General features: G+C 41.1%; 1 protein-coding gene and 1 long non-coding RNA gene across 3 annotated transcripts in view; one reads left to right on the top strand and one right to left on the bottom strand.

Annotated features, from left to right (window-relative positions):
* The window catches only part of abcc10 (ATP-binding cassette, sub-family C (CFTR/MRP), member 10), a 37,901-nt gene extending 22,062 nt beyond the window's left edge, over positions 1-15,839 (bottom strand). The window contains exons 1-12 of one of the 2 annotated variants that reach the window (XM_012869809.3): positions 15,658-15,839; positions 12,386-12,589; positions 9,375-10,731; positions 9,067-9,294; positions 7,644-7,800; positions 5,482-5,633; positions 4,619-4,698; positions 4,285-4,456; positions 3,252-3,350; positions 2,304-2,493; positions 1,308-1,385; positions 590-775 (exon numbers count right to left, since the gene is read on the bottom strand). In XM_012869809.3, the coding sequence (XP_012725263.2) occupies positions 590-775; positions 1,308-1,385; positions 2,304-2,493; positions 3,252-3,350; positions 4,285-4,456; positions 4,619-4,698; positions 5,482-5,633; positions 7,644-7,800; positions 9,067-9,294; positions 9,375-10,731; positions 12,386-12,561 (2,875 nt within the window). In that variant the 5' untranslated portion in view covers positions 12,562-12,589; positions 15,658-15,839. Of the gene's footprint in view, positions 1-589; positions 776-1,307; positions 1,386-2,303; positions 2,494-3,251; positions 3,351-4,284; positions 4,457-4,618; positions 4,699-5,481; positions 5,634-7,643; positions 7,801-9,066; positions 9,295-9,374; positions 10,732-12,385; positions 12,590-14,773; positions 14,835-15,657 lie in introns of those variants that run through there. The other variant, XM_021320187.2, reaches the window with a different exon arrangement.
* Positions 736-3,317, top strand: LOC118563083. The gene is made up of 3 exons (XR_004931003.1): positions 736-815; positions 2,970-3,070; positions 3,226-3,317. It is a non-coding gene; the product is annotated as an uncharacterized LOC118563083 (long non-coding RNA).
* Positions 15,840-16,343: the final 504 nt, after the last annotated feature.

Below are 16,343 nucleotides of genomic sequence, written 5' to 3'. Positions count from 1 at the left end.
ATTCTAAGATTTCTATTTGATCTAAAAATCTGAAACAGCTGTTTAGTTCACAGGTGACAAGACTCATAATACTAATGTTTATCTAAACTGATGATTTTACTTTAAGTAATAATAACAAAGTAAAGCTGCTAATATTTGGTCGGTTTGATGGAAAATTTCACTTTTTATTGTGACAGAAGATTAACTAGATTAAGCAAAAATTTCCAATCAGGTCTAGAAAATTGGAAACTGGAAACAAGACAACCAGCACTGTACAGATTCTGGTTTTCAGCTGCGGCCCTCTATATGCAGCCTTGGACATCCAAAGTGGTCTGCTATCAGATTCCAAAACATGGAGGGAGAGTGTTTAATTTTGCAACAGTGCAGTGTTGCCAGTGGCCTTCAGGGGTGCTAAACCTGATAGTTACAGGTCTAGTGCCTCCTAGTGGCTAAAAGTTACACGGTACTGCTTTAAGAGTGTATTTTTTACTTCTTTTTTAATCCCATTGTGTTCTGCTATCAACTGCAGCATGTTGGTAATTATGTTCTGGTAAATAAACCTTGAGAATTTGAATAGTGTGTCGTTTTCGGTCACAGGGCTCTTCCAAACCTTGCATAAGGAGCAGAGACATCAAGATGGACGAAGCTAGCATTCCACCCACAGCAAACCAGTAGGTCTTATACACTCCCCATGCCAGTCCACCCACTCGCTTCTGCTCCGCACCCAACAGATCAGGATCGTCATCCACACAGAGGTCAGGGAGGGGAGCCAGCTCATCCTCACTCTGTTGATCATCTGCTTTCATCAATAGCCAGGAGAAGAAAAGGGAAATTAGGTGATTCTAATGCATTATCAGTTTGTATGAACTAGCAAAGACTGCACTGTGAGACTGACTGAGCACACAGTTTGATGTGCTCTGTTTACATTGCCATCCTTTCTGTAACTGTTGCCCCGACTGTCTCCATGTAATCGAGAAGACAACATTGAACTGAAATTGAATTGCTTTTATTGTCCCCTGTGGGGGAAATTACCTTTCAGTACAACCCATCAAGAGAAAGACAAACATGGGTAGACAGGTCACTGAGGCCTTGCTGCCCTTCTCAAGGCGCTGCCTTTTGCAGAATATAGAAAAGAATACATTGGGATGGTAGACCAATAACAAAGCTAAAGCATTTTATGTATGTAGCCCAATGTGCATTAGGAACAGGTTTACCATGTTCACCGCCTTAGTGTATGTTAGAACAACAACTTTATATTGTTCTAAGCTCCATCTGTCAGAGCTTTATTCTCTGGAACTTTGTTAGAACCCTTGAACTCTTGAACAGACCTTTGTGTTCGGCTTTTTGGTCCCTTTTCCCCATCTTTGGCTCAGACTGTATCAAAGGGAGGATCTCTGCTGCCGTTCCTGTTAAACAAAGAAGGAAGACTGCAGATGGAGCAAAACAACAGGTCGATTGTTTCCTCCTCCATAAAATGCATGTCCCTGGCTAGAGTCAGCACGCTGCACAGTATGGTAAAGCATCACAGCAGTAAGCAGGCTTGATTAAAACAGTGAAACAAGACTTTTTCCAGTATAAAAGAAATTTACATTTTCTGTCAGCCGCCACTCTGCTCATCCTGAACCTGCTTCTGCCAGATGTTTCTCCCTGATGAAAGGGAGTTGTTCCATTCCACTGTCGCCCTGTGCTTACTCAGAATGTCCTACTGAACATGAAGTCAAGATGTAACACAATCTGCATGTTTCCTTAGAAGATACTTTACTAATCGGCAGTGCAGGATCTACTGAATCGTCACTGGCCTGGCTTGTTAAATGAATTGAACCACATCTCAGGATGTCGGTTTCAGAAATGAAGAGTGCAGAAGCTTAATGCTGCCTCTACTGGTTTCATTTACTGCAGGAAGGTTCTAATTTCAACGCTGGTAATGCAGCACAGCTGGTGATGCACACGTTCTCCGTGTGCCTTCTACAATCACAGAACATGCATGTGACTCTAAACTGGCAGTCATTGAGAAAAAAATAAAATAATAGCTGACATTTCCCTCTGTGTTATCCCAGATACATCATACCTCCTACCCTACCTGATGTGACAGGCTTAAAACCTTAGCAAACATCTACAAGAAAAAAGACATTAGACCACAGAAGTAACAGCTGTAGTCACTGACAAAAAAAGGAACAATATCAGAGCAATAACTTACTGTCATTGCTTTAGAATCTTTGACACTACTATCATGTCTCATCATAAAGATTATTACCTGCCACCCAGCCCTCCTTTAGTCTTTCGTTTTTTACCTGTATGAATACAGACATATGTTACAGACATACCTGTTTTAATTATGGTTCCATTGTCCATGAGGACCACCATGTCAGCTTTGTCCACAAATTCTATACGGTGGGTGCAGAGGATCCTGGTTTTCCCTCTGAGGAGCTCCACAATGCACTTCTTCATGAGGTGTTCAGCCACGTCTGTGTCAACCGCTGCCAGTGGATCATCCAGTAGGTAGATCTCTTTGTCCTGATGTGGAGGCCAGACAAAGAAAAAAAGTCTCAAGTGACCCATCTCACTGATTATAAACCATAACACACGTTACACATGTGGTAAACATTTTTTAAACTGTCGTCAAAATGCTGAACTATTACAAAAAAACAGGATATATTAGCGCAGATCAACTCATATACTGTAGAAGCATAATGTATCACTTTATAAAATAATAAAACGGGTAAAAGTTGGATTTGGGTGGCTGCTGAGCACTAACTAATTGTTGGCAGTTAATTGTGTTCCCAGTTCAGCACCCTGCAGCTGGTCTGCAGCTTTGTGGCACAGTATGTACCTAAGATGCACCTATTGTTCTATGTTCTAATGAAACTAGGCTGATTTCTTAAGCAACTTTTTGTTGTTTTATCGTACCAGCCAACCCTCCATTCCCTCCCCACATAGATAAATAGGCTCAGCTGTCCAGATTCCTAAACTGCATGCTTTTCTGTTCTCAGACCATGTCAGTTCCAGCTGTGCAGATACTCCAGCTTTTGTCAAAAACTTTCATGTCCTTTTGCTTGCCATCTCGCTCAGTTGTCAACATGAGGAGAAAAAGGTAAAAATGACCACAGTCCTGCTTTACATATTCCACCCAATGCCACTGCAGTCATATGATCTACATGCTTAAATCTTCCTATCAGTGGTAATAAAAGAAGGTTTATCAGTGTAAATGTGTTTGGTGAAACCTGACCTGTGTCTGAATTGTTACAGATGGCTGAACTGTGCAGAGAACTGACCATGTAAACAGCTCGGGCCAGGGCCAGCCTGGCCTTCTGTCCTCCACTCAGAGTCACTCCGTTCTCTCCCACTTCTGTCTTGTCACCATTTGGTAAAACCTGCAACAGCACAAAGAGTTACTGAAACCCTGAGAATGGATCTGGGGCAAGCCCCCCTTTACTAATACTGTACTCCTGTTTTGTACCTAAACATTACCGTTTCATCACTTCCTTCTTTTATTTTGTGCTCATAAACAAACCTTTTCATATTGATGTTGCATATCAGTTTATTTCTCAGAGTATTTAGGCTTTTTTGATGAATTGCAGAGAATATTACAAAAATACTAAACTATATATAATTTATTCTTCTATTAAGTTCTGAAAATTCTACATAACATCCATTAACCGCATACCTTAACTATGGTTTTGATTACTTTATAGACCAGGTTATGTCCCTTAATCAGATCTAATCTGAGCAACCTCTTGGTGTTGGATAATATTTACAGAATTTAGACATTTCCTTACCGTAGCTTTGAGCAGATTTTAGAAAGTTACTTTAAATAACCAGCTGTTCAACTAATGCATTGATGGTACAAAATGTCATAAGTGAGGCAGCTCCATTCTGTATCCTAAAAGATCACATGTGAAGCAACAAAAACCTCAAAAGTACGAAAAGGTGAAGGGGCAAAATGACAGAAACCTCCTGGGAACAAACCTGCATAGCACAAACAACTACAGAGGATAAGAACAATTCTGCAAAATACAGTGAAAAGTTCAAAACAGGTAAAAATTATTTGATAGCAAGAAACTGCCAGGGGCCTAAAAAAGAATCATGCATCACATGTGCCAAAGATGAGCTCCATCAGGATATTTACAGAAAGCAAAGAAAGATTAAAGTAGTTAAATGTTTACTATAATAGACCATATTTGTCCTAAAGTTTTCTTCCCTCTTAGTTCTGAGGTCATAAATCAAGACTTTTTTTTATTTTTTTTACAAAATGCATAAAAGCCAACATTTGTGTCCTTATTATATATCCTTCTATGATATACGCACACTGAGGTCATCAGCGAGCGCACAGGCCTCGATCACAGCTTGGTAGAGGGCAGCACTGTAATCTTTGCCAAACAGGATGTTGTCTCTCACTGAAGCGTGCTGGATCCATGGTTCCTGTGAGGCTAAACCAAAGCCAGCCTCTCTGTTTGCGACATAGAGCACACCACTCAGCCTGCGCAGGGGGGTTAGGGTAGGGCAGGAAAAAATTAAATACTCATGAAAAGCCGTGAATGTCATTCCACCAAAAACATTCTGCAGCCAAACAAAACCGCTGGAACTGATGGGTTCACACCAAGCGTCCGCGCGGTATTTCAGCACTAAAGAGGCAAAGTACCTGTTGAGTTCTCCAGTGATAGCAGCTAGTAAGGAACTCTTTCCACAGCCGACTTTCCCCACAACAGCCACCAGAGAGCCCTGAGCAAGAAACACGGTGTTAATCACACAGTGGCCCTGATCCCAGAAAAAAAGGACTGGATATCACAGCCAAGCTGTTACAAAAATAGTTTTTCTTAATCTAAATTCAAAGAGCAGTAACCCTCCTTTTTATCAAGGCAACAAATCATTTGATCTGATTTAATAGGGCCATTTTAATCCATTTTGCAAAGTCACTATTTTTTAGAAACAAATGCAGACACCTTCTAAAATACGGATGCTCTAAACATCAAATGTGTGTTGGGATTTGGGGAGGGGTTAGCATTTCATGTATAAACGTCCAGAATATTAGACAAATGGCTGGCTGGATCAAATCATTACCAGAGAAAAATGAAAGATCCCCTTAAACTACAACATTATAGCAAGAGTAAATAAAACAGATTACTAAAAACACAGCTAAACTGTTTATTCTGGACTACTGCAGTTTTACAGCAGAACAATATCTTGTTTCTGAGGTTTTCTCCACATATACCATGTGAGGAAGTTCTCACTGATTTGATCTCTCTGTGATATGAAAGCTGTCAGTTTACTGCTGCTTTGTTGTTTTGAAATGAGAAAAAATAGCATTTTAAGTGGCTATAATGGATTTGTACTTGCGGACACATCTGTGTATTTTTCCTGCTTTACTCTGCTGCATATTTGAACCATCTGTTTTGCAGTGAGTTCAGTTGGTGGTGCAGAACCAGTTCTGCAGGACTGATGAAGAACAAAGAGCCAAGAAGTAATGAAGACATTCATCAGTATGAGGCAACTAGATGACTTCACCTTAGTTACACGTAGATTCAGGCTGTGCAGCAGCAGGCTTCCTTTGCCAACTTCACTTTCACTTTCTCCTACTTCACTACCATCAGGCCCCTGCCAGGAAAACGTCCCATTGCTCAACAAGATGGCTGTCTGACTGATGTCTTCAGAAGACACTGTGGACAGATATATGATTCAGCACAATGGAAAAACACTGATAAGGAATAACAGCATGACCACCTGCACAATAGTTTGTTGGTCTGAGAGGTTTTAGAGGTAAAGCCTCCATGACTGTTAGAAAGGATTGAGATCTGGGGAAGCCAAAGCACACCTCTAACTCGTGCATCCAAAAAAATCTTGTTGAACCCTTTTTTTCTTATGGGAGGACTCATTATGCTGCAGAAGCAGATTACAACCATCATGGAATCCCATTTCCATCAAATGGTGAACATGGTACCCAACAATTCTCATGTGGGTTGCATGTGTCAAAAGAAACATCCAAACTGATGACAGAACCAAGGATTTCAGGGATTGGGGACCCTCGCTGGCCTGAAGTTAAGACCAAACTATTCATACACCTGGCACATTTAGATCTACAATCAGTTTCATTCTACCAAGGAGTTTGTTTCTGACAGGAAATTAGAGACGTCTCTGAAAACGAATAAACAATGTAAAACAAGTATCTGCTTTGGATTGATATTTTTATCCAAAAATGATTTATGCCCTTCTTGATAGTTAATGGAATATTCTTTATTGCCATCACAGCAATCAAACCCTTTCTTATTACAGCTGACCAGCTTTTTGCATGTTTCCACTGGTATTTTGATGATAAGATAAGTCCCTAATCTTTAGCTCTCTCCACAGATCGTCTATCAGACAGGTCCAGCCAGAAACATTCTGACAGAGAACCTGATACATTAAAGGGGACCTATCTTACTTTTTAAGGTCTTCCTTTTCCCATTTGAATCATTCAATTTTGATCTATATAGAGTGGAACTGCAAATGCTTAGATCTGAATTCCTCATAATTGCCACTCCACTTTTGCCCCTGTTCTAAGGTGGTCTGAGAGCAACTCGTTTTGGTGCTGTCTCTTTAAATCTAGGCACTTCATCCACCCACCCCCTCCAGGTCACAGAGCGTTCCACTCTACCCTTTTTGGCCATTCTTGTTGTATGCTGGGGGGACGATGAAATTACTTCTGTGGGTTAATACACCTAACAACTGAACATTTTGATTTATCACATGTAGCTTCGGCATCCTTGTGCTTAGGCAACAAAATCTCAGTGAAACATGAAAATCACAAATTCGGTTTTAGTTTGATAGTAAATACAGTGACATAATAGTTACAAAAGTAAAACAGAATGGCTTGAAAAATATGATCCAAAAACATCAGAGATGTCTGCACTGTACCTAAACTGCATTCCTAGATACTCCAAGTACACAACTAAATGTATTTAAGGGCAAAAAAAATGGATTTTCCATGATATGTCCCCTGTAATACTACTTTCAGCAAACAGAAACATGTTGGTAAAATCAAACAGTTACTTCAAACCTCGATCTGCAAGGGGTATAAATAATTTGGGGTTTAGCGGCATGTAGCCCCAGACACAACCAACAGCAAGGTCCCATGTTCCATCACCTTGTTAGATTGGACCAAACAGCCAAAGCTTTGCTAGCCGCATGCATGAATGAGCCTTGGCCGTTCATGACGCTGCTCTCCAGCTTCTGACATCAACTTTGGGGACAAATGTTCCTGTGCTGCCTTATATATTATATACTAATAGGTACCATGACAAACAGATGATTAATAGTGCTCCCCTCACCTGTAAATGTCATAATGTTATACTAGTTAGATGTATATCGACAAACAGGTTCTTGGATTTCAGATGGTAAAATAGGAGCATTGCTTAATGCATTGATTTTCTACATCTTTTATAATGTGGTTTCAGAGAACATGGTTTTAAACGTATAACAGAAACTGTTATCCAGACCCACATTAAGTACAAAACATGAGAGCATTAAGCAAAGACTGGACAAAACCAAAAGGAGGGTAAGATTTATATATTACCAATGCAGAGTTAACCCTCATCATAAAATGCATTATTTTTATTTAGATCAAGTATCAGCTAATAAGTCACTTTTTCAACCAAGACAGCAGCATATAACAGAAAAAAGCTGAATCCCACCCAGGGCATAGTAGGCCTGCAGATCCTGGTTGGTCAGTTTGAAGAAGCGTTGGATTCGCTCCAGGGACACTTTGGCTTCAAGGATGCCATTGAGCACCCAGGGAAAAGCATTGAGAGGAACGATCAACAGTCCTACCAGGGCCACTGTGGTGAACACCTGCAATGCAGAGAAAAATCAGCTCATGTCCCACAGTTAAAATCTATGTACTTTTATACATCTTAAATGTTACCATTTAGATGCTTTTCAGAAGAGAGCCAGAAGTCTTCAGTCAAGTCTTTAGTTCTAACTTTTTACATTATGAAATCATATCATGTACAGCTACACTTATTTTTAAATTCTAATAATTGGTTGTTGTTTTTTTTTAATATGATTGATTACCTTATATTGTTGATTTCTTGACAATGAAAAGAAAAAAATTATGATATATATATATATATGTGTGTGTGTGTGTGTGTGTGTGTGTGTGTGTACTCCAGTAGAGGTGCTAAAGGTGCAGACAGCTTTTCCTAGGACTGCTGTAGTCCAGACATTACCACTTTCTTTAACTGTAAGACAACCATGTGTGGCTGTGGTCTAAACTTTTATTTCCATTTTGTAAAAATTATTCTTTTGTTTGCCAAAATCAAGACAAAAGATAGTAGCCAGTGATGAACCATAGGCCTATTTTTTATGCTGACCAAAGAAATGTGTTGTTGACCATCAGAAGCAATCAGAAGATTGCTTCTGATGGTTAATTTATTATTATTATTATTATTATTATTATTGTGAGAAAGCCTCAAGGAAAAGCTTCCACTGTTTCCTGCTGCTTCTCCTCCAACGTGGCATTCCAGGGTCAATTGTCTTCTCTTCATTCCTGCTCAACATTCCCAGGATTCTGCTTCAGGATAATTCTAGTTATCTACTAATGCTTATGGGGACGTCTTGGAGAACACATGCTAAAGAAATGATCTGAAGCAGGACTTCTGTTGCCAGCATACAAAATATGTCCAGGTTCATTAGTGGCTCTCTTGTCATTTTTTTTTTTATTATTATTAAATTTATTTATTCCAATAAAAGTCACCACTAAAGTTTTAGTGATTTTTGGATAAGAGAAAAGTCCATTAACTGGAAGATGAGGTGGAATGATGGCTAAAATAAGTGGTCCTGTAGCTGTACATGGAAATCCATCCCTAGTTCCAACATGTCACTTTCCCTCGTCCTGACCACCACCTAACCCCACACTTGGCCCTGTTTGTTGGAACCGCCCACTTTGGTAACATTTTTTCTTGCCTGGTGGCGGGTTTATGTTATTACAAGAGGTGGGTTAAACTTTAAATAAAACACAGACAATAAAAAGGGAAAAAAAAGGTATAATAAAGAGTGGCTTCATGCTAAAGAATCATAACATCTGACAAGCAACAAGACAGTCAGCAGAGTAAAGACCTTGGCTGCAGTTAGCTGGTGTCCAAGCAGCACATATGTGACGAAGGTGAGGACACAGATGACCACAGGCAGAGCGGCCCAGGTGTACACACACAAGGCATCCAGGTACTTGAGGTTCTTCAGGTGTGACAGCTCCTGATCCCGATACCTGGCCACCTTCTGGGTAAAGTGAGCCTCCCAGTTGTAGAACTTGATGACACGGATGCCAAAAAGGATCTCTGTCATTAACTATGAGAGAAAGAAAAACTTTTGTTTCAGAATAGTCTGGCTACAACTGAGAGTGCGTAAAACAAAAAGACACATCTCACCTTAACACGGTCATCTTTGTACTTCAGCATATGTTTGTTGTTGCTAAGGATACGGGAGGCGAGGAACTTGTTGAAAGGCACCAGCACCAGCGCCACACAGAGTCCTCCGAGGAAAGCAACACCTACCTGGAGATAGAGCAGGTAGAGGGTGACAGAAAAGCAGAACGGCAGGCTCCACAGCTCGTGGAAACTGTTAAAGAAGTTGACCACGCGGTCAGTGTCGGTGCTCATCAGGTTCACCACCTCTCCCAGGGTAAAGCCGGCCAGGCTGCAGCTGCTGACCTGTAGCGCCTTGCCATAGATCGCCGACACTAGCGCGCCACGCGCTGACAGGGAGATTTTGGAGATCTGAAAGGCGTAGATGTTCCGGAGAAAAGACCCTACAAGGGTCGTGGCAAAGAGGCCCAGCACAAAAACAATGCCTTTACTGAAAGGGGCCTTCTTTTCCTCTATAAAGTTCACCAGGCCGCTGAGCAGCAGGGGACCTGCTAACATAGATATGTTGACAATCATCCTTAGCACACCCAAGATGTAGTAGCGCAACCCAAATGCCTTGTGCAACACTCTCAGTAGTCCAACATCCCCCTCCAGTCCCAACAGTCCCTCCTTATAGTCTGAACCGTTCACACCGCTGACCGGTCGGGGCCATTGATCCTGCTGGTCACTGATCTCTGCCCCTCTTCGACACGCTTCCCAACAGCGGTGGAAGTGTCTCCACACAACTCTGGTCCGAAGCCTCCAGGGAAGGTGATACACGTGGTGTGGTCTTCCCAGGTCTCCTCGCTGCCCTCGTCTGAATAACGGATTCAGCCACAGGTACAAGAGCCGAGACAGACAGCTGCTTCCATCCTCCGCTACTATCTGACTTGTGTCTGGCTCAGTGCTCTCTGAAAGGAGTGGGGACACATCCGCCGCGTTTATATGCAAGGAGTATTCAGCCTCGCCGATACAAGGACAAGCAAACGCAAGCAGGTAAACTAGCAAAAGGAACGCCCGGGCGGAGGCCAAGACAAACCTGGCCAGTTTAAGAGGTTCCATAAGGCTTAAATATTCCTTCCTGTTACAGTAGATCATCAAGGTGATGACAATGTTGGGCACCAACAGAAGCATGGTAGCAAGCAGCAGCAGCGGTCCTCTGCTTCTCCTGAAGCTAGTCCTCAGGAGCACTCCTATGGCACCGCAGTGGACCAGCCAGGCCAGCAGCGCCCAGCCGTCAGCTAAGATGTCCAGGTACATGTCCCCCTGCTGGAGCACACCCACCAGGACCATGTCTGCAGTAAACAGCAGCACGGCCAGCGCCGCGGAGACCAGCCGCAGCGTCCAACCACATGGAGCTGACGTCTGAAGGAGGGTGCTCCTGAAAAACACAAATAAGAGAAATATCAACTGTTCTTCTGTTCATAGAGAAAATACCTGCAGCCAACATTGCTCATGTGTCACAAAATCTTAAACCTGAAAAGTCAAAATATAAAACATGTGCAACCCTCTAGGTCCCTGGCTGGACTACGATGATGCCTTTCCATACACACTTCTTCCTCATTCATCAAAAGACATTGTTTTATTTAGGCTTTTCTTGGTGATGAATTGTGTTAGATTTGATTTTGTTTTAAATATTTTCTCAGCACTTAATATTTGCCTGATTTTCTTATTGGGCATAAACCTCTATAATTGTTTTTCCAAATGCCTTTTATATATTTTGAAGTCATTTTTGCTTGAAATGCTTTTAGATTCAGTTTATGCCACCGTGAGCTATACTCCCCAGAAGAAGAGATCTTGTCTCTCAATAAGGCCTTCCTGTCTAAATAGGAGCTTTAATAAAGTTTATGCTACGACAAATGTAGACATAACTTGGAAAGAGGAACTGAAACTGTAAGTTTCTTTTAATCGTTGCTCTTTTTGTGTGATATCGTTGTAAAAACTGTAACACTCTGGGCAGTGTTAAGTCATTTAGACTTTATACTAAACAAACAAATCCATTAATTAATTAAAATTACAACCCAAATGAAACACATGCAATAATGTCAAAATGTTCCATTTTTTTTAGACTCTTAATTTGTCTGTGTCAACTACCCCTGAGCTCATTAGTCAAGGTCTTTGGGACCCACTGCACAGGCTAGATTTTTCCCAGCTTCAAGATACCTGAGGTATATGACTAAATTACCTATTCAGCTACTTAAGTCTCTGTGACTTCTATTAATAACTAATTTAGCCCTTTGTGTTAAAACAGAAAAATACCTCAAAACATTCAGGGCCCTGGGTCCCGTGTACATATAATAAATGGTAGGGCACATAGTAACACAGTGCTGCCCCTCCTCCACTTGTTGCTGCTCAGAACCAGTCTGCTGGCTGAAAAAAAAGGTGACTACACTTTTCTCTTGCCAACAACAAAGCCAAATTTGACTGTTTGAAAATGTCTCTGGTTGCAAAAAAAAAAAAAAAAAAAATCCAGTCACAGTGTAAAACTAAACGAGAGTTAAGACTTTCTGATTTTGAGACTACAGTTAGCAAGCTAAAAGAGCCATGTGAGTTAAGCAGCTGATCAGGCTGGCTACCGAAGCAGACGGCCTGACTAACTCATTTTACCTTGCTGTTGTACAGCAGAAATGGATAATATATCACACAATGAATACCTGGAGACTAAAATAAAAATAGATAAAAAATGTTGAAAACATTATTATTATTATTATTATTATTATTATTATTATTATTATTATTATTATTATTATTATTATTATTGGTGCCATTTCTTTTTATTGTGCCAGCAGTGGAAATAACAGCTCACTTTTGTTGTATATAAAAAACATTTCAAAAGTTTTTTCCTACATTTTAGTCTAAATACAAAATACTGTTAACAACAATTTATTCATATTTATCATATCAGAAGAACTTTCGATCAGCTTGGCCCTACAAATAACTACAACACAAAACTTGTACACAGACCATTAAAAGTAGTTAAAATATTCATGGTTGCATTTGCAGGTACTCAACGCTGGACCTATTTCATTACCTACCTAGCCATGCCAAGACAGTAGGCACTGAACAGCGCCATGCCTGCATGAGGCACGGCTCCGAGGACCAGCTGGTTGAAGCAGGGGCTGACGTGTCCATCCTGCCACAGAGGAAAAGGGTTGTCCTTGGGTGTGTGACACAGGCCTGAGACCAGCTCAGAGAGCCAGGAGTCACTCATCCTGTCCTTCTGTTACACTTCAGCCATTCTAGAAGATACCAGCAGAAAGACAGAGCATTTATTTCTGAGCTGAACTGTAACGGGAGAGAACAGCTGGAAAAGAGAAAGAAGTACATACAGGTGCAGCTCATTAAATTACAATATGAGCTAGATGTAAGTCCCACTGAGATATAACGTGCTAAGACCCACAGCAGACACGGTGTTGTTAGGGATGGTGAGGAGAGGCAGGGTGGCAGATGCTCCACTGTCTTTAGCAGGTTAAGCTGCAGATGGTTCTGACCAGTGTGCGAAATACCTGTCAATATTTGGGGGGGTCCCCATCTCCCGATTGTTGCGCAATACCGATGTAAATTTTCTCAATATGCAGTAAGCCTATAACATTACAATGTCAAAGTCAAAGTTGGCTTTAATGTCAATTCTTCACATTCACAAGACATACAAGGACTCGAGAGGATTTGTCATTCACCAACAGAGAAACAGATAAAGTGCACAGGCACAACAGATAAGATCAGTCCCTAATACTAAAATTTAAACATTTTTAGTATTGATTGTTGTCAGCATTACGTCTTTCTTCTGTTTGGCACGCACATGCCTAATTTGCATACGCGAACAGGATTGGCTGGTTCCACTTGGCAAAAAACAGAACATATTTCCCCCTGGGATCATTAAAGTATGTCTGATTCTGATATTTGTGAATAAATGTTTTGAATTTTAAATACTGGACATGTTGAGCTTAAAAAAAATTTTAGTGACCATTGGTGACAAAAAAATATTTCATTTTTAATTTTTTTGACACAATTTGAGACCCCCTTTAAATTTTGCTTTTGAGGCTTTCAGGGGTTCTCATGGGTTAATCGGGGGGTCGAGCCCCCCCGGACCCCCCCCGTATTTCGCACTCTGGTTCTGACCACACTAGTGGACTAGCTGATCCGCCTCCTGTCTGCATGTAGACTCGTCATTGTCCTGAATCAGACCAGTGACAGAGGTGTCATCTGCAAACTACTGTGAGTTGGGTGAAGATGACTGGGTCAATGGTGTCGAAGGCCGAGCTGAGGTCTACAAACAGGACCCTGGCGTACGTCCCTGGGTGGTTGAGCTGGTGCAGCATGAAGTGTAGCTCCAGGCTGACTGCATCATCTGCTGACCTGTTTGCCTGCTAAGCAAACTGAAGGGGGTCAAGCAGGGGGTGTGAAGTCCTTCAGATGCTTCAACGCCAGTCGCTCAAAGGATTTCATGAACACAAATATCAGCGCAGCAGGTCTGTACTTATTTAATCTGGTGGTGGGATATGTCTTGGGGACAGGATGCTGAAAAGGCCTCTTTATATCTTTAGATCTTAAATCCAGGTAGGGGTCAGAGGAGAGAAGGGTGACTGGTGCAGGCGGAGATTTTGTATCACAGTGAAATGTAGACGATTTGGTGAGAGGTGTGAACGCTTAAAGCTGCAGTAGAAGCCTGCAAGTATTATGGGCATTTAATCCTTTCTTTTGGAAACAAGTTGTAATTTACATTTTCCAGCAAGACTTGGGACCTAGCAGGACTTGAAGACCATGGTCTGACTGTGCCTGATTCGCTGACAAACTGACCTGAGCTAAACCCCACAGATAATCTGGATAACAGCAGAGCCATCAGCACATCATTTCATATTGTTCTATACATAGGCTGGTGTTCTTTTTTTTTTCCCTACTGTTTTTTTTCCACAGTTAACTTGAATATTTCATCTGTTTTACCTGAGTATGCCAAATTATCGTTAATGTTGCAATATTTACTATGGCATTCATTTTTATTTATCTTTTCACTTTCAATTTTGGCGTGTCTGTTAAACTCATCCTCTGCTGCTTTAGTACTAACTTCAGATTAGTTTAGCTTGTTTCTTCACTGCTATAAACTGTATCTGTCTTTGTCACTGTCGGCAGTGAAATATCAGAAATAGCTTGATCAAAGTAGACTAAAAAAGCAGAAAACTGTTCATATAACACATACACACAGAGAGACAGACCAGACACTGAAGGTTTTAAACCAGCGGGGTTAGAAACAATCATGGAAACAAAAAGCTGGTTGGGCTGCAGAGCAAGGGAACAGTTACAAACTATATCACTTATTTATCAAGTTAGCTTAGTATCAACCAAATGACAGCTGAACTATAGGGAAATGAATCTAAATAACAACTGATAAAGACCAACAGAGCATAAAACCGGGGTCAGAGTTCAGCCTGTAGTTGAGGAAAGCTGCAACTTCTTCCGGGTAGCGTGGGTGGTTGCTGGGTTTCTACATTAGCTACTGTTCAGTGTAATGGCAATACTGTTAAAAAAACAACTTTTAGTTTAGTGATCACATTCTCTGAGAAACTGTCTTGTCGGTTTTCATTAACTGTAGTCAGAATCGTTAAAACGAACAGAAAACTGTTTAAGAACGTTCTGATTAATGAATCTGAGTTTCATTTTTTTAATTCACATTAAATTAGCTTTTAGATATTCTAATGTGTTGAAATACACCTATATGCTATCTAAGCGTACATAAATAATCCTAATTTACCCGAAGCCAGTTGTTATTTATTTTAGTCTATAAATATGTTATTTATTATTCCGTTATTTAAAGATCGACACTGTTTCTGATATTGATCATTAACATTTCTAATGTTCTAACAGTTTATAGGTTCCTTACTGACAAACACTCGTTCACTTAATGTAACTGAAAACTGAGTACATTTCTAATTTAGCTCGCTGCTGCCAGCTAGGCGGGTACAGAAATAGCTTGATCAAAGTAGACTAAAAAAAGCAGAAAACTGTTCATATAATTAACACACACACACACACACACACACACACACACACACACACACACACACACACACACACACACACACACACACACAGAGATAGACCAGACACTTAAGGTTTTAAACCAGTGGTGTTACAAACAATCATGGAAACAAAAAGCTGGTTGGGCTGCAGAGCAAGGGAACAGTAACAAACTATATTATTATTTTTCAAGTTGGCTTGGTATCAACAAAAAAATAGCTGAACTAGAGGGAAATAAATCTAAATAATAACTGATATAGACCATCTGAGCATAAAACCGGAGTCAGAGTTTAACCTGTAGTTGAGGAAAGGTGCAACTTCTTCCGGGTAGCGTCGGTGGTTGCTGGGTTTCTGCAGAGGGCCTTTCTCTTGATAACCTGGGTGCTGCTGGTGGACACTACCATAGACATTATATAAGATATATAATGTTTATGGACACTACGGTGCCATATAGAGCCAGTTTTCTCGCCTTCTTCTTCTTGGATTTATTGGCAGTTGGCGAACATATATTCAGTGCGCATTACCGCCACCAGCTGGTGAGGAGTGTGGGACAGATTCCATAGCTGCTAACCTCACTGGGGTCACTGTTGGCCATGAGCCGCTGCTTCTCCACATCGAAAGGTACCAGCTGCTGAGGTGCTTTTTCCAGCCAATCAGGAGACCTCCTGGATGCCTCTCTTCACAGGTTTTCCAGACACATCTAAACTGGAGCTACCTTGGGCAATACCCTGAACGTGCTGGAGGGACTACATGCATCCTGTCTTGGGTGAGAACACCTTGAAGGATGTCGCTGGAAAAGGGGAAGTCTGCCCCCCCCCCCCAAGATCTCGGATAAGCAGAAGACGATGGATGGGATGAAAGGAGTTGAAAAACAGGGTTCAAGTGCATTTTCAGTCCAACATGGATCTTACCATTAAATAGACAACTGATTACAAGCTATGTCTCTTTTCAGTTGCTTGATTAGGTTTCAATGTTCAATAA

This window comes from Fundulus heteroclitus, chromosome 5 (assembly GCF_011125445.2).
Source record: "Fundulus heteroclitus isolate FHET01 chromosome 5, MU-UCD_Fhet_4.1, whole genome shotgun sequence".
NCBI classification, from domain to species: Eukaryota; Metazoa; Chordata; class Actinopteri; order Cyprinodontiformes; family Fundulidae; genus Fundulus; species Fundulus heteroclitus.
Note: the sequence above shows the minus strand (reverse complement) of the source record. Positions and strands in the feature narration are given on the sequence as shown.